This window comes from Myotis lucifugus, unplaced genomic scaffold (assembly GCF_000147115.1).
Source record: "Myotis lucifugus unplaced genomic scaffold, Myoluc2.0 scaffold_147, whole genome shotgun sequence".
In the NCBI taxonomy this organism is placed as follows: domain Eukaryota; kingdom Metazoa; phylum Chordata; class Mammalia; order Chiroptera; family Vespertilionidae; genus Myotis; species Myotis lucifugus.
The window spans coordinates 149814-172615 of NW_005871195.1; the positions used below are offsets into that span (position 1 = coordinate 149814).

General features: G+C 36.2%; 1 protein-coding gene across 4 annotated transcripts in view; it reads right to left on the reverse strand.

Moving 5' to 3' along the window:
• LOC111827288 overlaps positions 1-17130 on the reverse strand; it is a 20988-nt gene extending 3858 nt beyond the window's left edge. For 2 of the 4 annotated variants that reach the window (XM_023759088.1, XM_023759091.1), the window contains exon 1: positions 13060-17130. In XM_023759088.1, coding sequence (XP_023614856.1) covers positions 13060-17020 — 3961 coding nt within the window. In that variant the 5' untranslated portion in view covers positions 17021-17130. Of the gene's footprint in view, positions 1-5835; positions 5863-13059 lie in introns of all 4 variants that reach the window. The other 2 variants (XM_023759089.1, XM_023759090.1) reach the window with 2 other exon arrangements.
• Between the last annotated feature and the right edge of the window lie 5672 nt (positions 17131-22802).

A 22802-nucleotide genomic window follows, 5' to 3' on the forward strand; every position in this document is an offset into this window, starting at 1 on the left:
CTTGGGGGGGGGGAAGGTCCCTCAGCCCAGGCCTATGCCCTCTTGCAGTGTGGGACCCCTCGGAGGATGTCCACCTGCTGGCTTAAGGCCCGCTCCCTGGGGGATCGGGCCCAAGCTGACAGTCAGACATCACTCTGGAAGCCTGGCAGCCTTCAGGGGATGTCCACTTGCCAGCGGGGAGCAGGCCTAAGCTGCAGTTGGACATTCTTAGCGCTGCTGAGGAGGTGGGAGAGGCTCCCACCACCACCGCTGTACTGGCAGCCGCCAGCCTGGCTTGTGGCTGAGCAGAGCTCCCCCTGTTGAAGTGCACTAACCACCAGGGGGCAGCTCGTGCATTGAGCGTCTGCCCCCTGGTGGTCAGTGTGTGTCATAGTGACCAGTCATTCTGCTGTTAGGGTCAGTTTGCATATTACCATTTTATTATATAGGCTAGAGGACTGGTGCATGGGTGGGGGCCGGCTGGTTTGCCCTGAAGGGTGTCCCGGATCAGGGTGGGGGTCCCACTGGGGTGCCTGGCCAGCCTGGGTGAGGGGCTGATGGGTGTTTGCAGGCTGGTCACACCCCCTTCAGGGTGGGGGTCCCCACTGGGGTGCCTGGCCAGCCTGGGCGAGGGGCTGAGGGCCGTTTTCAGGCTGGCCAAGCCCCCCCCGGCGACAGAAGCTCCCAGCCTTTCCTTTTTTTATCTGGGATTTATTTACCTTCTATAATTGAAACTTTGTAGCCTGGGCGGGCAGGAGGGAAGCTTGGCTTCCTCCATTGCCAGGGGCAACCCACTCCTGCTCGCTCCAGCTCCGTGGCCACAGCTGGCTGAAAGCAGGTACCTGGGGTTTATTTACCTTCTATAATTGAAACTTTGTTGCTTTGAGTGGAGCTCAGAGCTGCCACGGCAGCTGGGAAGCTTGGCGTCTTCCATCATTAGCAACCAAGCCTCCTGCTTGCTCCAGCTCGTGGCTGCCATCCGCCATCTTGGTTGGGTTAATTTGCATATAGTCGCTCTGATTGGCTGGTGGGTGTGGCTTAAGGCGTAGCGAAGGTACAGTCAATTTGCATGTTTGTCTTAGTGTAGACTAGAGGCCTGGTGCATGGATTCATGCACTGGTGGGGTACCTCGGCCTGGCCTGTGGGGATCGGGGCCAAAAATGGCTCTCCAACATCCCCTGAGGCAGTGGTCAGCAACCCGCGGCTCGCGAGCCACATGCGGCTCTTTGGCCCCTTGAGTGTGGCTCTTCCACAAAATATCACGCAGGCGCGCATGTACAGTGTGATTGAAACTTCGTGGCCCATGCGTATAAGTCGGTTTTCGGCCTGGGCGAATCTATTTTGAAGAAGTGGCGTTAGAAGAAGTGGGGGTACGTTCGCTGGGGTCGACCCCTCAGATTGAGGATGTTTTTAGCAAAGGCCAGCTTAGGAGTACCCTAATTAAGTTAATAACAATGTACCTACCTATATAGTTAAGTTTAAAAAATTTGGCTCTTAAAAGAAATTTCAATCGTTGTACTGTTGATATTTGGCTCTGTTGACTAATGAGTTTGCCGACCACTGCCCTGAGGGATCCTGGATTGAGAGAGGGCAGTTCTTGGGTGATACACCCCAGAATCGGGCTCCCTCCTCTCTGGTTCCAGGTGCGTCACCTGAGAACTGCAGCTGCCAAGTCACCACAGCTCAGCAGCTCCTGCATTAAGTGTCTGCCCCCTGGTGGTCAGTGCATGCCATAGCTACTGGTTGGAACGTCTGCCCCCTGGTGGTCACTGTGCATCATAGCTACCATTCGGACGGTTGCTTAGGCTTTTACATATATAGATATGCATTTGCAAAGTATAAGAGATGAAAATCTTTTGTAGGTCATAGAAATATAGTTATCATTTGTGACTTAATGGTTACTGGTAATTCTAACAAAAACAATGTTTTAAAAATCCAGCTCTAATAACTTTAACTTGCTTTATTACTGGAAAAATGTTATGGTTCATTTCTGTCATACAGACAACACACTTTAATGCAAGCTAGCAACTGTAGGAAACAATAAAGTTTAGTGTGATTAAGGTCTGAAAATATTTATGGAGCAGTTGCTGTATGTCAGGCACTATGCTAAAGGTCTTTTTTACATTACCTCATTCAATTCTAACAGCAACACATTGAGGCTCAAAGAAGTAAAATGACTTATCCAGGTCACAGAACTGGAAAGTAGAAGTCTTCAGGACCTATGATCTATGACTGTACCCTGCATACTAACTCTTGGGTTGTAATGTTGTCATGATTCTCCATGTTAATATCCATTTGTATACTACTTCAAAAATACTTAAAATATGGTAAGTGTCTGATCTGCAGATTTCAGACAGAAAGGTATCCCAAAGGGCTACAGCGATAACTAACTAGGTGAGCTATATATTTAGAGCATGAAGTTTCCTCATATTTAACTAAATAAGGAGCTGCTAGTCATATCTTTCAATTTCTCAAGGTAAAGAAAGAAAGTGTTAAGGCATAAACTGATATTTTTGAGAGCTACCATTTAGGTTGGGTTTCACAAACATATTGATCTTTTCAAAGGGAGAAAGAAGTCAGTTGTATGGGGGGAGAAACTGAATTCTGTGTTGGGACTTGGAATTGCAATAGCTACTCTAAAGTAACTGAAACCATCGGATTTGAACTCATCTGAATTTTAACTTCAAATTCTGGAGTTAGGTTACTTTGATGAGTTACTCTATACTTTTGCTATCACCATTTTCTTCTTATTCCTAACCCACTCCAATCTGGCTTCTAGGTCTTTCACTTCATGGAAATAGCACTTACTAAAGTGACCAATGATGTCTAAGGTATGATGTTTAAATCAACTTTTTTGCCTTCCTAACAACATTAAACACAGTTGACCATTTCTTCTACTATGGACTTAACTGTGTATCTCCCATGTTAACATGTTGAAGCCCTAACTCCCTATATGAAAAGATACAGGGCCTTTAGGAGGTATTTAAGGTGAACTGAGATCAGAGGGTGGATCACTAATCTGATGGTATTGGTGTGTCTTTAAGTTGAGGATACACCAAAAAACAGGAAGGTGGTCACCTGCAAGCCAGGATGAGAGCTCTTATAGAAAAGGAACCCTTCAGACCTTGATCTTAGATTTTCCAGCCTCCTGAACTGTGAGAACATAAATTTCCATTGTTTGCCACACAATCGATGGTTTTATTTATTAATTAATTTACTGTTATTTTTTTATAGCACCTCAAGCAGAGTAAGACAACCTCTTTCTTGAAACATTTTTTTTTTTTTTGGCTTTTGAGACAAAACACAATATTGGCTCTCCTCTGCCTCTTCTTTCTACTGCATGTCCTGCTCTCCCTGGCCAATGAATGTTGAAATTTCTCAAGGCTGAGTCTATCTAGGCTTTCTTTTCTCCTTATCCTATAATCTCTTAGGGGTTCTCCTCCTAATCAGTTTCAATCAGCGATGATATCCCAGATGTCTCCACTCCACCACCCTATGCAATACTTCGTCAGAAAGCATTTTTCTGAGTACTCAATCTAAAGAGCTCCTCCGAGAAATTCCTTAAATCTTCTGATTTCATTACCAGAATTTACCACTGTCTTGTGTTTTCTATTTTATTTTTCCTCCCACTAAAATACAAACTTGGTGAAAGTAAAGATGCTTGCTCGTCATACTATTTTCAGCACCTAGCATATAGAAACTGGATAAATATTTATTTATTTATATTAAAAAATATATTTTATTGATATTTTACAGAGAGGAAGGGAGAGGGATAGAGAGTTAGAAACATCGATGAGAGAGAAACATCGATCAGCTGCCTCCTGCACACTCCCCACTGGGGATGTGCCCGCAACCAAGGTACATGCCCTTGACCGGAATCGAACCTGGGACCCTTCAGTCCACAGGCCGATGCTCTATCCACTGAGCCGAACCGGTTAGGGCTGGATAAATATTTATTAAAAAAAAAATCTGGGACTTCTGGCCACGAAGAAGAACTGAATTTTATTGTAAGTTGCGCACTTTAAGCAACTTACAAAAACAGACACAATATATGAAATACTGTTTATTGTTTGTTTTTAAGACTGGGTGACAGAAATTGCAAGATGACAGCGATCCCTGAAAGAAGGGATGCAAAGGATGTTAAGTGCTGAATTTTCTCTGGCTACTGCTTGGTGAGTTTCCAGGCCCCAGTCTAGGGAGAGGAACCCAAAATAGCTTAGCTTGGAAATCTTCCTGAAATGAGAAGACAAACTTTGGAGGTGAGGGAGTCCACGTCAGCTAGATTTTGTGGGTCAGAGTACAGGAGAGAGAGCTGTACAGAAGGAGCTCCAGAGATCTATGTAGGGTTCCCCTGGCTTCTGTAGATACTGATCTGTGCATGATTGTTTCCCAAGGCTTTTAAAAAAACTACTGAAAAGAACCAGGCAGAAAATCCCTAGATAGAGACCTTATAGGATTAGATATAATCTGTGTTCCCACCAGCAAGAATGGAAAGACCTTCTAATACATGGGCAGGATACAGTCTTCAGGTATTGGTATTGCCTACCTAGTGGCATAAAATTAGCTCTAGGACAGGGTTTCTCAACATTGGAACTACTTATATTTGGAGTCAGATGATTCTTTATTGTGGGGACTGTTTTATTATACATTGTATAATGTTCAGCAGCAACCCTGGCCTCTACCCTTTAGGTGTGGCAATAAAAAATGTTTCCATACATTGCCAAATATCCTCTGCAGGACAAAATCATCACCAGTTGAGAAACACTGTACTAGACTAAAGGCTATTCTGGCTTTGCCTAACAATGCTCAAAAGCAACATTTGAAAGAAAAATGTTTCTCAAAAGTTAATGATGCCCAGAATAGAACCCAAATACATTTAAGGCATTGAAAAAAAAATCCAGCATACAATGCAAAAGTGACAATGGCTAGCATCAAATCAAAATTTCCAGGCATGCAAAAAACAGGAAAACATAGTCCATAATGAGGAGAGAAGTCAATCAATAGAAACTGACAACACAGATTGTAAAATCAGCACACAAGGAAGTTAATGCAGGTTATTTTAAATAGACTCCACACAGTCAAGAAATTGAAGAAAGCACAAGTATAAGGAGGATGTATATGGTAGATACAAAGAATACTAAATCTAAATTTCTGGAGGTGAAAATACAAATGTATGAAATGAAAAGTACCCTGGAATTTATCAACAGCAGATTAGACAATGGTAGAGAAAAGGTTAATAAACTTAAAAACACAGAAATAGTATAATCCAAAGTAAAACAAAATAAATGGACAAAGCATATTTTACAACCATAACTGAATTAAGTTATAAATCAGGAGATATTTTTGAAAGAATAAATTAATGGGGGTCTAGATTTCTATATTTATATAACATAAAAACAAAGTTAGAAACAAATGAATTTTCCAGGTTGCCTGAAATTGGAACTGTGGGGAGGTATAAGCCAAGGTTTTGTTTAAAATTAGACAAACAAACAAACAGAAACACAAGATAAAACCTGGCAGGATGAAATCATTCAGATACCTACTCTGCTTTTATTTTTGTAATTAAATGACAGGTACATTCAGCAGACTTAACATAGGAATCACAGAATGCTCAGCTCCACCACAAAGAAAACTGTATAATGCCTAGGAAAATGAAGTGGGGAGGGATGGCAGCCAGTAGAGCTGAACTAAGATTTTGAATTCCTATGTGAAGAAATAGAAAAGAAAAAAAGGGGTAGAAAAGGAGAGAAGAGAACACTTGGGGAAGGAACATAAGGTGTGAAGCACCAAGATCAATCTCTTTCCAACAGGTGGTAGGGCCTGGTTAAGGAAAAGAAGGATGACCCTTGAACTTACCTCATATAGACAAAGCAGGTCTGGAGGCTGCAGGGAGAGAATAAAGATTTACAAAACAATAAAATTGGCACTCATGGCTCCCTCAGCATCACTCTGCTGGATGCAGACAAGTCCTGTCCCACAGAGAGAAGACAACACTACCTGTCAGAAATACATTGCATTGTATGGGAGGAGGGAATGGACAACAGGAGGGAGTGGATGGTGTTGGGTATCAACTGGATATAATAATCTTAATCTACTAAAAAAAAAATCCAATGACTTTTTTTCTAGCCACTCCATATAAAAATTCTATTGATATAAACAGGGGTGAGCACACTTTTTCTGCAAAGGGCCAGGTGAATATTTTAGGCTTTGGGGGCTCTATATGATCTTTGTTGCAACTACTCAGCTCAGCTCCTGTGGCACAACACCAGCAACAGAAGACGTGTCTATGAAAGGGCACAGTGGTGCTCCAACAGAGCTTCATTTACAAGTGTGCCAAGGACCAGACTCCTGATTTAGGGAATTATCTTTAAAAATAATTTTATACTCCATACCCAGTGGTATGGAAAATCAGCCAAATTATCTTTCTTTAATTTATACTTAATTATGTTGCCAAAGTAAAAACAATTAGACATGGGGCAATTAGTGAAGCAGGATATCCTAAACTCAATGATGGTTGACAAAGTAATGGGATATAAGATATTCAAGAAAAAGTCTAGGAAAAACACCAAGACAAGGAATTCTCAAAGTAGCTGATTTATCTATATATATAAAAGCCTAAGTGATCGTTACAACCTGTCGACCGAACGCTATGATGCGCACTGACCACCAGGGGGCAGAAACTCAATGCAGGAGCTGCCCCCTGGTGGTCAGTGCACTCCCATAGCCAACCTCCTGCGGCTGGCTAACTTCCCGCAGTCCTTCCCCCAGGCCAACCCCTATCAGGTCTGGGTGAGATGGCCCCAATAGCTGGCCAGGCTGAGGGACCCCACCCGTGCACGAATTTGTGTACCAGGCCTCTAGTAGTTTAATAAGTATTATGGTAAAAATCAGAAGCTTTTCATGACCTAAAATTCTTCTCTTTACTCAGTTCCTATGAAAATGACAATAGGGAAAAAATTAAATTGTAAAGAGAATAACTTTTAAAAAATTCCTGATTTCATTATAATACTTTAAATAATTGAATAAAAGTTTTAATAGTTTTATCTAAGGCACTGGCAATTAGCAAAGTGGTAAAATGAAGCCCATATAAAAATGAATGTCAATGAATTTACTAATTTTTACATTAAAATATCTCTCTTCCTTCATCTAGTTCTGACCAAATTAAAATTGTGGATTAATTGAGTTGAGAAGACAATGATCTCATATTTAAATTCACAAATTATTTTCTCATGATTTGCAATACCGATAGTAAAGCCACCTGAATGCACTGCTACCACACTCTGCCTTTAATTCAGCACTTAAAATCCTATACAATAAAGAGGTAATATGCAAATTGACCATCACTCTAACACACAAGATGGTGGCCCCCAGGTGGACACAAGATGGCCACCACAAGATGGCCAGCAGGGGAAGGCAGTTGTGAGCGATCAGGCCTGCAGGGGAGAGCAGTTGGGGGCGACCAGGCCTGCAGGGGAGGGCAGTTAGGGTCAAGGCTGGCAGGGGAGGGCAGTTAGGGGCAATCGGGCCAGCAGGGGAGGGAAGTTAGGGGCAACCATGCTGGCAGGGGAGGGAAGTTAGGAGTGACCAGGCCTGCAAGGGAGGGCAGTTGGGGGCGACTAGGCCTGCAGGGGAGGGCAGTTAGGGGCGACCAGGTTGGCAGGGGAGGGCAGCTGGGGGCGACTAGGCCTGCAGGGGAGGGCAGTTAGGGGCAACCAGGCTGGTAGGGGAGGGCTGTTAGGGGTGACCAGGCTGGCAGGGGAGGGCAGTTAGGGGCAATTGGGCCGGCAGGGGAGTGGTTAGGGGGTGATCAGGCTGCCAGGCAGAAGCGGTTAGGGGCAATCAGGCAAGTGAGCGGTTGGGAGCCAGCAGTCCTGGATTGTGAGAGGGATGTCCCATATTGGAAAGGGTGCAGGCTGGGCTGAGGGACACCCCCCCTCCCCCTGTGCATGAATTTTGTGCACTGGGCCTCTAAAATCACCTATCAGTTATATATCTGTGTGAAAAACAGCATTTGAAAAGAAAAATATATACTCAGTCATTGAGGGTAGATGACAAACAGGAGAAGCTGACAAACTGAACATTTTTCAGTCATCTAAGAATGCAATTCAAAGTGTCACCTTGAATTCTGAACTTTTATGGGTTAGAATGAGAACCATGAATTTAGTAGCTTTAAGTCCACATCAGTTTTAAAATTTATTCTAGTTTTAAAATTTCCTCAGAGGTCCTCAGAGGTGTCCAAAGTCAGTTTATTTATATCCACATATCTATCAATTAGGAAGAGGCAACACATTTGCTTTGGGAACGCAAAAGAAAATAACTGAATTTAAAAAAGACTACATTATTATTTCCAATAGTCATACTCCATTAGCACCTCAAAAATCATGTCTTGTAATTAGCCCTTCACGTACCCCATTTTGTGGTTCCCCCTCAAATATATACTGCATGCTACTAGAAAAAGACTCTTTAGAATTACACCTTGATCATATAGTTTCTCATTATTCACTGAATGAATTCTTGGCTTGATCTCTTTGTCCTTCTATTATACCCACTTGGTGGTCCCAATAACTATCAAACCTAAGGGTCCATCTTTCTCCATGCTTACACTCTGGCTGCAGAGATAAAATCACAAAACTGTTCAATCCTGTTATTTCTTGAGACAGTATTTTTAATCTTATCCACATTATCAACATCCATTATAGAACTCTTGATTCATAGAAAACAGACTCAAATATCCTCAATATTTTGCCTATCCTATATAATAAAAGCCTAATATGCTAAGTGTCTGGTTATCCGTTCAACCAATCAAAGCGTAACATGCTAAGACCACCCAACTGCTTGCTATGATGTGCACTGACCACCAGGGGGCAAGACTCTCCAACCAATAGGTTAGCTTGCTGCTGGGGTCTGGCCGATTGGGACTGAGCGAGACGGGCTGGACATGCCTTGGAGCCCTCCTGTGGTCCCTCCCCGGCTGGCCAACCTCCGCATCCCTCCCCAGCTGGCCAGCCCTGATAGGCTCCAATCGGGACTGGGCGAGACAGGGCCGGACACGCCCTGGAGCCCTCCCGTGGTCCCTCTCTGGCCCCGATCGTGCACTGGTGGGGTCCCTTGGCCTGGCCTGTGCCCTCTCCCAATCTGGGACCCCTCGGGGGATGTTGGAGAGCTGATTTCAGCCTGATCTCGCAGGCCAGGCCGAGGGACCCCACTGGTGCATGAATTCGTGTGCCAGGCCTCTAGTGAATTTATAAAGTGATTTGTGTCCTCATATATACCCCACTCTTCTTATGTTTTAGGAAAGAAGTGACCCTTATGGCCAAGGCTAATCTCGCTAATGATGCCTCATAACATCCAATAATCAACTCAGGGGCTTCATCCCAACTTTCACTGCTTGCCATCTCATTTTTGTATCTTCAACCTTTCATTTTCCACTGATCTTCCTATTAGCATTTGACATTTTTTAAAAACCTGCCTTAAACAGGGCTTCCCTTTCATTACCTCCCTATCTCCTCTCCAATCATTTATAGTTTCTGTGCTAATTTCCTTCATTTCTTCTTCCTGCATGTATTCAATCATTAGGTTCCTTGCTCTGTTAGCCCACCAAAACTGCTCCCTCCCAAGTCAACTATAATTGATCTGTTATCAACAGTCCACACTGCTATTTTCTCCACTGTTGTGACATATTTCCTTTTCATCACCCTCCCCGGGTTTCCTCTCACCTCCTGACTAATCTAATCAGTCTATTGTACACATCTTTTCTTTTCTCCATATTTTGGGGCTCTGAGATCCTAGGCTCTTCTCATTTCACCTGAATGATCTCTCCCACTCTCATGGCTTCGATGACTTGCTGATACCCAAATCTTTATCTCTAGCTCGGACTTCTCTCCTGAGCAAAAAGGCCCTATTAACTAATTGCTTTCTAAACACCTTTTCTTGGATATCTCACCGAATACCTCAAATTCCTTATGTCTAAAACCGAATACCCTGAGTGTTCTTATACCTCAGTGCAGTTACTATCATTTGTCCAGATACTAAGCCAAAAACCTGGATGTCATCCTTTATTCCTCTACTTCTAAGATGTATTGATTCTACTTCACAGAACTTTCTCTCAAATACATCTATTCTTCTCCATTAATGTCACTATTAGGGCTCAATTTTTTTTTTTTTATGAACGTACAATTTGGACGAAGCTTCCCTAGGTAGCTTTATCTTTTGCCATTTTCCCATTCACCCTCTGCCCCATCCTTAATCCCTATTTTATGACTCAGCTATTTGGACAAAATTATTTAGTGTTCCAAACAAGCCTTTTTGTCACCCTGATTTTCCACAAGCATTTTGCTCTGCTGAGACACTCTCCCAACTTCTTTGTACTATTTTGGCACCCTTCCAATCTCAGCTTAGATATAACCATATAGGAATCCTTGCCCAATTCTCCAAACCTGGGTTCAATTTCCCTCCCATGTGCTCCTACAATGCACCTCCCCCTGCAATCATAGCACTCATCTTTCCACTGGAGTTGCCTATTCACTGTTCCCCAAGAGATGATGAGCTCCGTGAAAGAACAAACCATGACTTTAACCCTTTAACCATTAAAACATATACTATCCCTCTTAAAACATAAAATACACTGTATTTGTTGGATAAATAAATGATGTCGGTCTTGTTTATCTACTTAAGTAGAAAGAGAACTTTTTGAACCTGCTACATGCCTAAGAGCATAGTGTAGGCATTCATTAAATATTGAACTAAGAATAGAATGGAATTGTATTTCTTCTTCCTCCTTTCCACGTCTACAAATATATAGCAATACAAATGTAGTAAAGTATAAATCTTAAAACTCCTATGTATTAAACTATATCTGAACAGTTAATTTTGAAATGTACAAAAATAAGACATTCATTCATGGTAGAAGCAAAACTTTCCATCAATAGAAATAGTCTATAATACATTATATACACTGAACTAGAATCTTTCTAGAAAAGTCCTATTGTTAAAAGTCTCTCAAGTCTCCACTAACTAATTATTCTATGAAAAGAACAACACATATAAAACTAATAATGAATTTTAGTGTCATTTCCAAAAAGGCAAAAAGAAATATGAAATACCAAGTATCATGAGAAAAAAAATATTTCAAGAAACATTTAAAAATTAGATAAATATAACAAATACTGTGTCAAATACAACTCTACAAAAATGTCTGATTAAAAAAAGAATGTTAAAAAATAAAGAAGGAAAGTTATCAGTAAAGGATAAATAAAACGTTAAGCAGAACAGGAAAATAGTACTAATAATTTTTAAAATGTAAAAACAAGTCTTGCTCTAATACTAATTTTCTTTTTACATAACACAAAATGATTTTGAACCTAATTTGAAAAGTAATAATTAGGCATCTTCCATCTTATTTTTCTAGGGTAACCTAATATTTAGTCCAATGAAGAATCATATTAAAATAAATTTTATACTTAGACCTTAGAAAGATACAATGGCTAAGAAGCTGAAAGGACAAAATACAGTTCTTTTGTAAAATGAATTAATGCAAACCACCTTTGGTAAACTCAAACAGCATGAAATGAGGATGGTATAAAGAATTAAAAACGAAACACTACTTTATTCTCCACTCATGACAGTCTTTTAAAAAGATGTGTGTATATTTTTAGGTGACTTTTTTTTTTTTTAAATCACTATCAGGCTTCCCTCTTTTTCCTGACATACTATTTGTTATAATGTTATTTTTAGTTATCCTGAAGGTAGAAAACAAAGAGTATAACTTTAGATTTGATTCTTGTTTCAGAATGGGAACTAATTTTAAAATTTTAATCATTGAATTTAGTTAAAATTTTTAATCACTGCATGTTAGATATTATTGAAACAGGTATTTTAAAGTTACCTCTTTAGTTAAATAATTGGCTCTAGGGGGCCAGAAAATTCAAGTTTAATTACTGCTTTTAATATTTTCATGTAAGATCTTATAGTACTTTTTTCACTTATAAAAATGTTTTAAAAGGTAAAAATAAAGTCACCAATACCTCCCCAACCCCCAGAAAAATCCCCTAAAGTATACAATGTAACAATGCAATCACATGAAAAAAATCCTTACATTTCCAGTGTAACCTGGCACTCTTTCATGTCAAAAAAGAAATCTACAAGCACTACCATACTTGTACTTATCTTGAATTATCAATAAGCAGAGTTAGAAGTGGCTACATTAGCAACTAGTGTTCATAGCCTATTTCTGCTAGGTTCTAAGAGTAACAGTTTCCTGAGGCATCAATGTCAGGTTAGTATAACAGAGAAAAGCATATAACTGCTTGATAAAGTAATTTCAGTTTGCATTACCTTAAAATTATCTATATATGACTTTCTCCCTAGATAGGCTATGGATTATCTCTGGAAATAAATCTTTATCTTTATATCCATGCAGTCTAGTTCAGAGTCTAATAGGAATAAATCTATTCAACAAGTTTGATTTGTTGAAAAAAAAAATTTTGTTCCTTGACACTATTTAAATAAGCTGAGTATTAAAGTGGTTCACAAAGCAGTACCAAAGGGCATAATGACTTAATGGTGAATGTGAGACTGATATCCTAGAATTATTATATATGTTACAGCCTTTATTAATTTAGTAATGAGACAGAGTTTTCTTTCCACATGTCTGATCTCAAAGCTATTATCAGATGATAAACAAAAATTAATCTGTAGTATAGTAAGTTTTAGATTGTTACTTGGGCATATTTATCTATCAAATTGTTTTCTGTATTTTATATTAGATTATATTAGATAAAATGCAAAAGTAGATAATATAACTTTTATATTAATGGTACATGTTTAGAGGCTTTCTATGTCTCTACTAAATATATTTTAATTTGCTTGAAATACTGGACACATTATATGTGGGGAAGTGCACTGGTACATTTAGCAGCACCTAATTTCACGAGTTTCATACTAGGTGCCAAGAAATTAGGTTGTCTATATATTTTGGAAATAAATGAAAACTCAATCAGCTGTTTCTTTTCTACCCATTATCTTTTACTTTACTCAAGGCACCTACAATGAAACTTTAAAATTAAGTAGAGAAAAACTTACCTACTTGGGATTTTGAATAATAGTTTGCCATTTGTCCACTGTTGCAAGACTGTCGTTTATGTCTTTTTGTTGAAATTTCTGTGGTCTTCCATGGTGGTCTTTTTCTTTTCTTCAATTTGCTAAGAACTTCAGAGCCATCAGGAGTCTTGTCATAATTAACACATTTATTTAATTTACTACTGTCAAGTTGGCCAGGAAATTTATCAGCTGCAGGACTATTTGACTTAGCATTTTCTATTTCTTTAGATTGCGTTTTAAAAGAATTTTGCCTAGCAGAATGGGATCTTAAGGTAAAGCGCTTTGATTCTTCCATATGAGTCTGATGATTACTTCCACTGTTAACAGATTCAGGTGAGTAAATGATTGTATTTAGCTTAAAAGTATTTCTGTGTTCAAGGTAGTTGATTTTTCTCAAAAATATTCTACAATCTTTTAAGGTTTTTGACCTCCAATTACTTGGACATACATTCCCTAGTCTTGGTCCCTTTTCAAAATCTTTTTGGCTGCAATTTGTTCCATTTTCCTTTGCTTCCAACTTATATTTATTCTCTAAACTACCATGTGTTCTAACGTCAGACACTACCACCCTCTGTTGCAAAAAGTCATTCCTGATCTCAGGTGGCAAAATAAACTGATTACCTACTGCATTATCAGCATTTGGTCCTCCCTCAGTCTTACTAAAAAATTGGTTCTGGCAGTAAAATCTCAGGTTCCTCTTTTTAGAGATCCAATTAACTGTTCCGTGGTTGTGCAGCTTTCCCTCTCTTCTCCACCTTTCATGTCGCAACCTCTTAAACTCAGTTCTTTTGAATCTACTTAGTGTTAAATTATTTTTCACATTTAAGAGTGGAGAGCTAACCATTTTATGCAGTATATGCAACTTCCCTGATTTTGAAGGAGAAGATAGTGCAAATTTTTTAAAGTGCTTTCGGAAGGGGCTGGTATTAAAATCAGAGTATTTGTTCCCTAATTTAATTCCTCTGGTATTTATTACTTCGAAAGGGTTTCGAGCATTTGCTTTTCTAACTAGTGAAAGAGACTGTGTTTCTGTCGTTTGCATAAACCAGGTACAGAGTTCATTCAAATCATATTTTTTCTGAAAAAGCATTTTTACAGGTGAAACTTCAAGTTCTACAAGACAGGTTTCCAAAGGGTTTGCTATTTTGAGATTATTATTTTCAGTGTCTTCCCTTTTTGTATGAACATAATTTTCAGCTTCATCTCCACTGACTTGTACCCAAGCATTTGTAATTTGCTCAAATCTATTATTTAACGCCTCTAATAAGGAATCGTTCGAAGCAGAAGCAGCCCACCACCTGAGCAAAGGGTTTGATGAAATTATAGGGTCCAAAGATACTTCAGAAATGGGTATTAATTTATCTTCCAAACATTTTTTTGCATTCCTTAAATTTCTAGCTCCTGGTGTACCTTTGGGAGCTATTTTTAACCTTGACTGCCTATTTTTTTCCTTCTGACTTTTGCCTTTCTGCAAATGGAGTTTATACGATTTATGAAGCAGAGTATTTCTATAAATAAGTGAGCTAGAAGATGCTAATGAATGTAAGAAATGCAGAGATGGTTTTCGGTCCCTAATAGAATGTCTCAAAGGTATAGCAGCAACCACACTTTTTGATCCATTCTTGAATAGGTCAGCTTCAGTATGCCTTGTATCCATCTTATTGCACTGAGAAGCATACTTTTCTTCAGGCAAACTTTTTTCCAACATAGTCTCTTGTTCTAACGGAGGTAAACAGCTGCTAATACTCACTGCTCTCTCCTGAGGTGAAATTCTATTAATAGTTACAGATATACCAGAAATTTTCACTTTTGCAGGTCTACCAGGCTTCCTAATTATTGCCAAAGGCTTCTGATTTGGTCGAACAATGCTCTTAGAAGGTTGAGGTATCACAGACTTGTTCTTAATAGGTCTAACATATTCAAAGCCCAAGATCTCACTTTCAGTTGTCAAACTTGAAATGGCACTTATTCTTTCACCCGAGTCAAGTTCAAATTCTCTAATATTTCTGAGACTATTACATTCAGTTGGAAAATCAGTAACCTTACTGTTTAAAGATGTAACATTGCTTATGCTTACACTTCCTTCAGAAACATGCCTTTTAGTTCTTCTTGACCTTCCATAAATAACAGTTACAGTAATAGTCTTTTTATAAATACCTTCCTTTACTTCTGATAGGGGAGATTCTGGGCTTTTCTTTCCAGCACTAAAAGACTCATTTTGGCAAATGGTAATGTCTGTTTGATCAGTTTTCGGTTTGGGTGGTCTTCCAATTGGTCGCTTAATCTGTTTCACAACCTGGGGACCTATTTTTTTAGGTCTACCTGGTTTTCTTTTAAAAGATGAATCAATTGCACTGTTTGAATTTTCCATAGGTTCTTCCTGTGGCTTATCGCTATTTGTATGATCAATAAACATTTCAGAAGATTCTGCTGTTTCTGTTGCACAATTTAATTTTAGTTCTTTTTGAAGGGTGTCACTACCATTAAGATTAGAACTAACATTTTCCAAGTTAGCATTTGGAATGTCCTCATTTATTTCTGTTTTTTTTTCAATTACATGATGGTTTGGACATTTTTCAGAAGAAAAATCAATGTTTGATTCAGAATTATTGACTGAAGTTAAAGTATATTTGACTCCTTCACTGCTTTTAACCTCAGATAAAAACATGAGTTTGATAGGACTAGAATAATTGGAAAAAGAGCTTTTGGTGGCTTCATATTTTGTTGGTATATTCTCAACAGAGGAAATCAAGCTACCTGTATCTAAAATAGATGACTTTTTCAGATTATCAAGTCTTTTGTTATTCAAATCTATTGGATTGCTTTGGATAGTGTTGGATACTGCCACAGATTTTGATAAACTCTGCTCTTTGCATGTCATTCTACTTACAGTAAGAGTTATATTTCCACCAGCATTTTGATCTTTACCATCAACTTCTTTCAATTTTTTGGATGCTTTATATCCTTCCAACAATGACTGATTATTCCAGGACTTCTTGGCCATATTTATTGTATCTTCCAAACGTTCCACAATAACTTGTAAATTAGAATTCATTGCAATTTTGTTTAGATCTATATTGTGTGAGCTTTCAGTTTGAATACTTTTCACCTGATCTTTTTTTTTTGTAGATTCAGAAACCTTTTTGGCCTTAGGGGATTTTTTGAGAACATAATTATTTGTTACATATATAGAATACCATCCTGGAGGCACAATATTTCGTTTAGTTCTGTTCAAATGTCCAGGAACATCACATTTCAAAGAAGTTTGAGTATTTTCTAGTTTTGAATTCTCATGATTTTGCAAAAAACTTTTTCCAGCTGCAGATTTCTCCTGTGAATTTCTTATGCTCATTTTCTCAGGAATAGTTGTTTTGAAGCTTTCTGAAAATGTGTCAAAAGCCAAGTTAGTATCTAAATTATGAAGGGGTAGTTGCAAGGACTGTAATGCATAATCTGGTGAAAATGATATTTCTGCATGATTGCTGTCTTGAAGGCTTTTAGAATTTTGTAAAGAAGGCCCTTGGCAATTATAGAATTCTTCTTTGTCTGTTGAAAGTATCACATTATTGCATACCAATTTCCTTGAAAATTTTTCACTGCATTTTTTTCTTACAAAGTTTTCATCAAGACTAGCAAGTTCTCTTTTTATCTGTAAAGCCTGCCTTCTAAACATGGGTGAATCAGGAGAGTGGTGCATCGCAAATAATGTTTCTTGACGCTTTCGAAATCTTGTCTGAATAATTTTATTTTCGAGCTTTTTATCATGTTGACTCAGTAATTCCATAAAACTGTAATCACTGGCCTTTGCATTATGCAAGAGGGAAGTTATTAAATCTCTCAGTTTTAAATCATTATCTGTATTACAATCACTGCTAGATAATTTTATAAGGTTTGTCGTATCTGTAGTTTCTATTGATTTTAATTTTTCATTAATACGATCCATTAAATCTTGAAAAATTACAGTAGTTTCACCTTTTTCATGATTTGTAGTACAATTATTGCTGCCTTCCAAGAGCAAAGAATCAGAGTTACTGGATATTTTGGTTTTATGTATTTTACCTTCATGATCATCTTTGTCATTACTTATTTCTGCTGGTGTGAGGAATGGAGGTTGGTTAATGTTTGTTTCAAGTCTGTTATTTTCTAAGGCTGAAAGCTCTGAGATGACATCTTTCAATTTTTCAAATCCTTCAGTCTGTACAGGTGATAATGGTGGGGGTGAGGGACTTCGAGATCTACAAATATCTTCAAGACTAACCGAAACATCACTGAGTACTTCCCTTGATGAAAAAGGAGTATGAAAGGCCGATTTTGAAGAGTGAATGTTTGGAAACAGTCCAGAACAGCACCTGTGAGAAGTATAACTGTTTGCAATTCCTCTATTCACTACTGTCTTAATGTGTTCAATAGTTACAGTTTGGCAAGACAAACAATGTAAATCTTTAATACAGACTGGCAGAGGCACAAAACCAGGGCTTTGTCTTTCATTTTGTAAACACCCTCTTTCTGCCAGCCTATATTCACAATGACAGAATAGACCATGTATATCATCTTCAATTAGAGGCTTTTGAGATTCTGAAGACACAGTATAAGATGTATTAGAACAGCAAAGAGAAGCAGCATTCTGCTCTTGGACTAGAAATTTCAACATTGCCAAAACTTGTTGCTGGTGATGTATGCACAAAGATTCCAAAACTTTGCTTAATGCTGATTTTTCTTTTTCCATTTTAGTAGCTTCCTCTGATTTTGCATCAACAGTTGAACTAAAAATAAAAATCAAACAAAAAATGAATTACAGTAAAAATATCAATATTATAAGGAGTTATAATTTTAACAGAGTTTGAACAAAAGATATTTTGATATTGCTGGACTCCTAATTCCTATAGAGCTGCAATAATGGCATCTTGATTATTGTTTAGTAAAAATATAATGAAGCACTGATGATAATTTCCTGTGACAAATATGAGTCAAAACAAAGCCCAAATTTTGTGATATAAAAGCTGATGATTATAGATATGATTATATTTATAGATTGTTAATGTTTAGTTCTTTGAATATATTAAGAATATTTAATGGAAAGTGCTTCACCAGGAGTTAAATTTTTTGTAAACATTTTGTTATTTTGATAATTATCAGTCTGTATTACTGCAAATAAGAAAAATAAGATGTATGAGAAAAAGCTTATCTTTATTTAAATATATATTTTTTCAAGGTAATGAAAAAAAATTATTAATAAAAGCTTTGTCACAAGAAAAATTAAGGGATTTAGATTTCATAAATAACAAAATATCTTTTCTAAGATTAAGCTCCAGGCATTTTAACCTATTAAGAAAATAAATAATTTAAGCTATTTAAAAATGAAATCTATTTTTAATTGATTTTAAATACTAAAGTAATTACATTGAAACTAAAGGCATTACTTACCTAATTATTTAATTTCAAATGGAAAATGTCCACTTCAGAAACTAATATACATCTAATTTTAGCTAAGGCTCATTATTACTTAGCAACGAATGTAGAAAGCTAAAATTTTTTTTTTAAATCCAACTACCAGCAGTAAGAAGATAAAATATATAAAAGAATTCTGTTTCAGAAAAGTATCCATTTAAATTAAACATATCACCAAACTCTACATGAAAATAGTCTCCCACTCCTGACTTGTTATATTTGTTAGTGCTAGTAGCTCCTGGTTTGTAAAAATTTAGGGTTGGAATTGGGATATGCTGATTATGAACTGCTACAGAAGAATGTATTTTATTTAATAAAGGGTTATGTTCATGTATATTAAAAATTAGAGAATTTTTCTTTTAAAATGAAAAGTGAATTTTTTTATTTCGTTCCCTAAATATCACTTAATTTGTTTCACAGTTAAGTATGCAATATTTTATCTACATTTTATAAAAATTGTTATTTGAATAGGAAAAATACCAAAGCAAATTTTGAACATTAGATCAATTTTTTTCAAGGAAAAACGACAACACTTTACTAGATTCAACCAATATTTCACTAAAACTAGCATATGATTTAACATAAAGTAGTTATCAAAGTGAGAATAGAAATGAAATTACAATAAAACTTCTTAAATCCACTGCCACCTCTAGACAGATGAAAACAGGACATGACCCCTGTAACTTTTCCTTTCTGAAAATAAATTTTCATAAGTTTTATCATGGCTGGGAGTGTAAAATGATGCAACTAACTCCCAAGATTCAATATTAGATCATTTAAAAAATATATGTAGGGAATAAAGGCGGGAGGAAATGTTAGCTATCAAATATAAATATAAAAATAAAATTATGCTCTTTTTCAGCAAATTAAACATTATAATTTTCACATAAGCAAATGAAAACCCAGAAAAGTTCTGATAAGCACGATTCAACAGTTTCTTTAGTTATGTTATGGCCTATTAAACATATCTGTGACTAACCAGTTAAACAGAGATTTGACATGGTTGTAAAGAAAATACATTACACTGTATTTTAAGGATTAATATGCTTGCCTAACAGTTCCTGAAATGCTTAAGTGATTTTTTCTATTAGTAAAGCCAAGTAAAATAATAAAAACTAATGACTAGTGTTAACTATTCTGAGTTGCAATAATCTTGAAAACCCCCACAAGATTTTTATATTTCTCTTCTGACATTCTAAGGATATCTATCTTTTAAAAGAGTTTCTTATTCAGTTTATTACTTCTATTAATGACATTTAAAAAATACCACAGTGGCTAGTAATTTCCACCTAATGCTATATGAAGAATAGCTTAATAAAGTTCCTAATTAGATATTCAGATTAGATTAGATTCAGTTATTAGATAACTAAGTTCTCAAATCATAAAACTACACAATATGCTTGTCTTCAAAATTCTTTTCCATATTTAATGCATGTTAAAATCTCAAAGCCCAATATATGAAACCTAATATAAAAAATAGTTGAATACACATACGTCTGCAATCTAGAATTTATTCCCAAATGATTACATAAAGGTTCTAAGATTGTACCTTTCATAGATGCCTTTTTTTGAATGCTAAGAAAGTTTCAAACCTTTTCCTATTTGATTTAGAAACCAAAACACCCTGCCTATTCTTTCTATGTTACTATCCGTTTTGCCCATTACAAGTTTTGTTGTTGAGATAGTTTTGGAGAAAGTCAATTTCTAATATTTAATATTAATAAAATTGCTTCCTAAAATGATTAAAGAAGTCAGTGTAGTCAGTCTTTTTCTTTTCTTTTCTTTTTTTCTTTTACTGAATGAGTAAATCAATCACACACAAACAGTGTTGTAAATTTAAGTGCAAAAGCATTGAAGTGCTTTACTACAAATTACAACCTAGAAACACGTTAACTGAACAATTAAAATTCATACAATCAGATTTAGATATATAACAACACAAAGTAGGAACAGAATTACAGTACATTACAACACAAGACAGATACATGAATTCATTAGAAAATATTGTAATAAATAATTCATGAATTATAGTGCAATTGATTTATGCATAAATATAACTAATTGCCTAACAATCAGTTTATATTAACAAAATCTGTCAAAATCAAGGCAGCACAGAGTTTTACTAAATTACTGCGACAATGAAAATACTGCAATTAAAAAACAAATACAAGTATTTGTACTGTAAACTAAAAAAATCAGTCTCACTAAAGTTAGTATACAATTTAATATAAAATTGTCATTAGCTACCAGAAGTGGTTTAAACAACTTTACTGAACAGTAGTTTTCTAAAAACAGAGGCACTGTTTTTTTCTTTTCCTTCTTTTTTTTTTAAAATATAAAATACTTGAGGAACATTCAAATAAGTAGAAAGCACATAAGGTTTGCTTTCACCTTCATTAAAAGTCTGCTGAAACTGGATATTTCAGAAAATTGTCAACTGATAAATAGTAACTGGTAACTAAATTCATAAAGTACTTTGAAAGTTTAACATAAAGAACATCTTAATAGAATCACTGGGGAGAAGGGGAACCCATAAATTTCCCTGCCTTTCCTAGTTTGTATAATCAAAAGTTAACTCAATAATTAGAAACACTTTGTTTCTTTTAAAAGTCATGGGTTATTACCTATAAACTATCAAAAAATATTTAATTTACTATTTCTGACCAAAAATAAATAATACAAGTACTAAAATGCTGCAAATTAACTATAATATTACCTATAAAACTACTGATCACTGTGAAGTCAATAGCAAAATGATCCCTGATTTTATGAATCCTGTAAAGTTTTTGGTCAGGTCATCTTTTAAATGATATAAAAGAGTTCTGTTAAGTATCCCTTTACTATAAACTTCTCAATCAATTTGTTAATGTAAATATACTGTGAGGAATAAAAAAGCTCAATACAATACAAATATTATGTAATGCATTCAAGCCCCCAAATTTTTGCAAGTAAAATTCTGTATAAAGAGGTCAATAAAATTGTGTTAAAACATTACTTTATCTTTAACTTTGTTTTTTAGTGGGAAGAGGGGTAATAGATTAAATAATCCAAGTTCTGGCCCTCACAAAATATGGCTTAATTCTTTAAAAAGAAAGATGACCCTGACATCTGCTGTTTTGCAATCTATTATGTATACTTTCTTGGAAAAGAAAAGAGCGAGAGGATTCATCATACCCTACTATGCAGGTAACATTAATAGCTAAAGAGTGTTCAGTGTAGATCTAAGAGACCAAATAACTACTTGTTTAGTTCCCACTCTTCAGTTTCTTAAAACATATGTAAGCAGTTTTTAAATGTTATAGCTGAAAATCTCTTTAGTATTACATGTATATGTGATTATTAGATACACACAAACACAAGTGTAAAAACACAAGTATTTGACAAGGTGCACTTTTTTTTTTTTAATTCAGCTTTTGGATTTACAAAAAGTGGCTTAGAGAAATGATTAAAACCTGAATTTTAACAGAGAAAAGGGGCACTCAGAGAATTTTGAATATATGAAGCAAATCCCCATTCTTTAAATGGAGGCACATGCTTTATAATATAATATTTTACTACTAAAACGGCATACTCCATAAAACCAACATGGATACTCTGAACCACATTTTTAAACTGCTATATAAAAATTACTGGTCTCTCTATGAGTCTGGTAAAAGTTAAAATGCACTGCCCAGCTTCTAACTACCCAATTAGTAGAGTTTACATTACTGAAAGTTCAAAACAGCTTCAGTGTTAAATATCTGTAAATCTATTCAAAACCCTGAACAAACTGCAAATTTGGTTATTAGCAAAATGATAATGTTTCGCCCACCAAAATGAAATCTGTAATTCATTTTGATAAACTGAAAATGTTTTGAAATGTCACAGCAGCAAATATATTAAAGTTACACTGAGGTTTTTCAATAGTAGGAGTGTGTCACAATCCTTAAAATTTAAAGTAGTCATAACATCAACTAACCAGCACATTTAAACCAAAATTATCATTCTCAAGCTTTTTCTGTGCACATTATAAACATGCTCTAAGTTGCATTCCAACTTTCTTTTCTAACCTTACAAATTAGCTTATTTTTCAAATAAAAAACAAAATTAAATTATTTTAATAATTAAATTTAAATTACTTTTTGTTCTTAGTATTCCACCTTATATTAAAGAATTCTATAGCTGCTGGGGTTAACCATGTGTCAGTTTTTTAAAAAAGCATATATCTTATAAACCCCAGCATCCTGCTAAATCAACTATTAAATGATAAATATTGAATTTCATTATATATATAATTT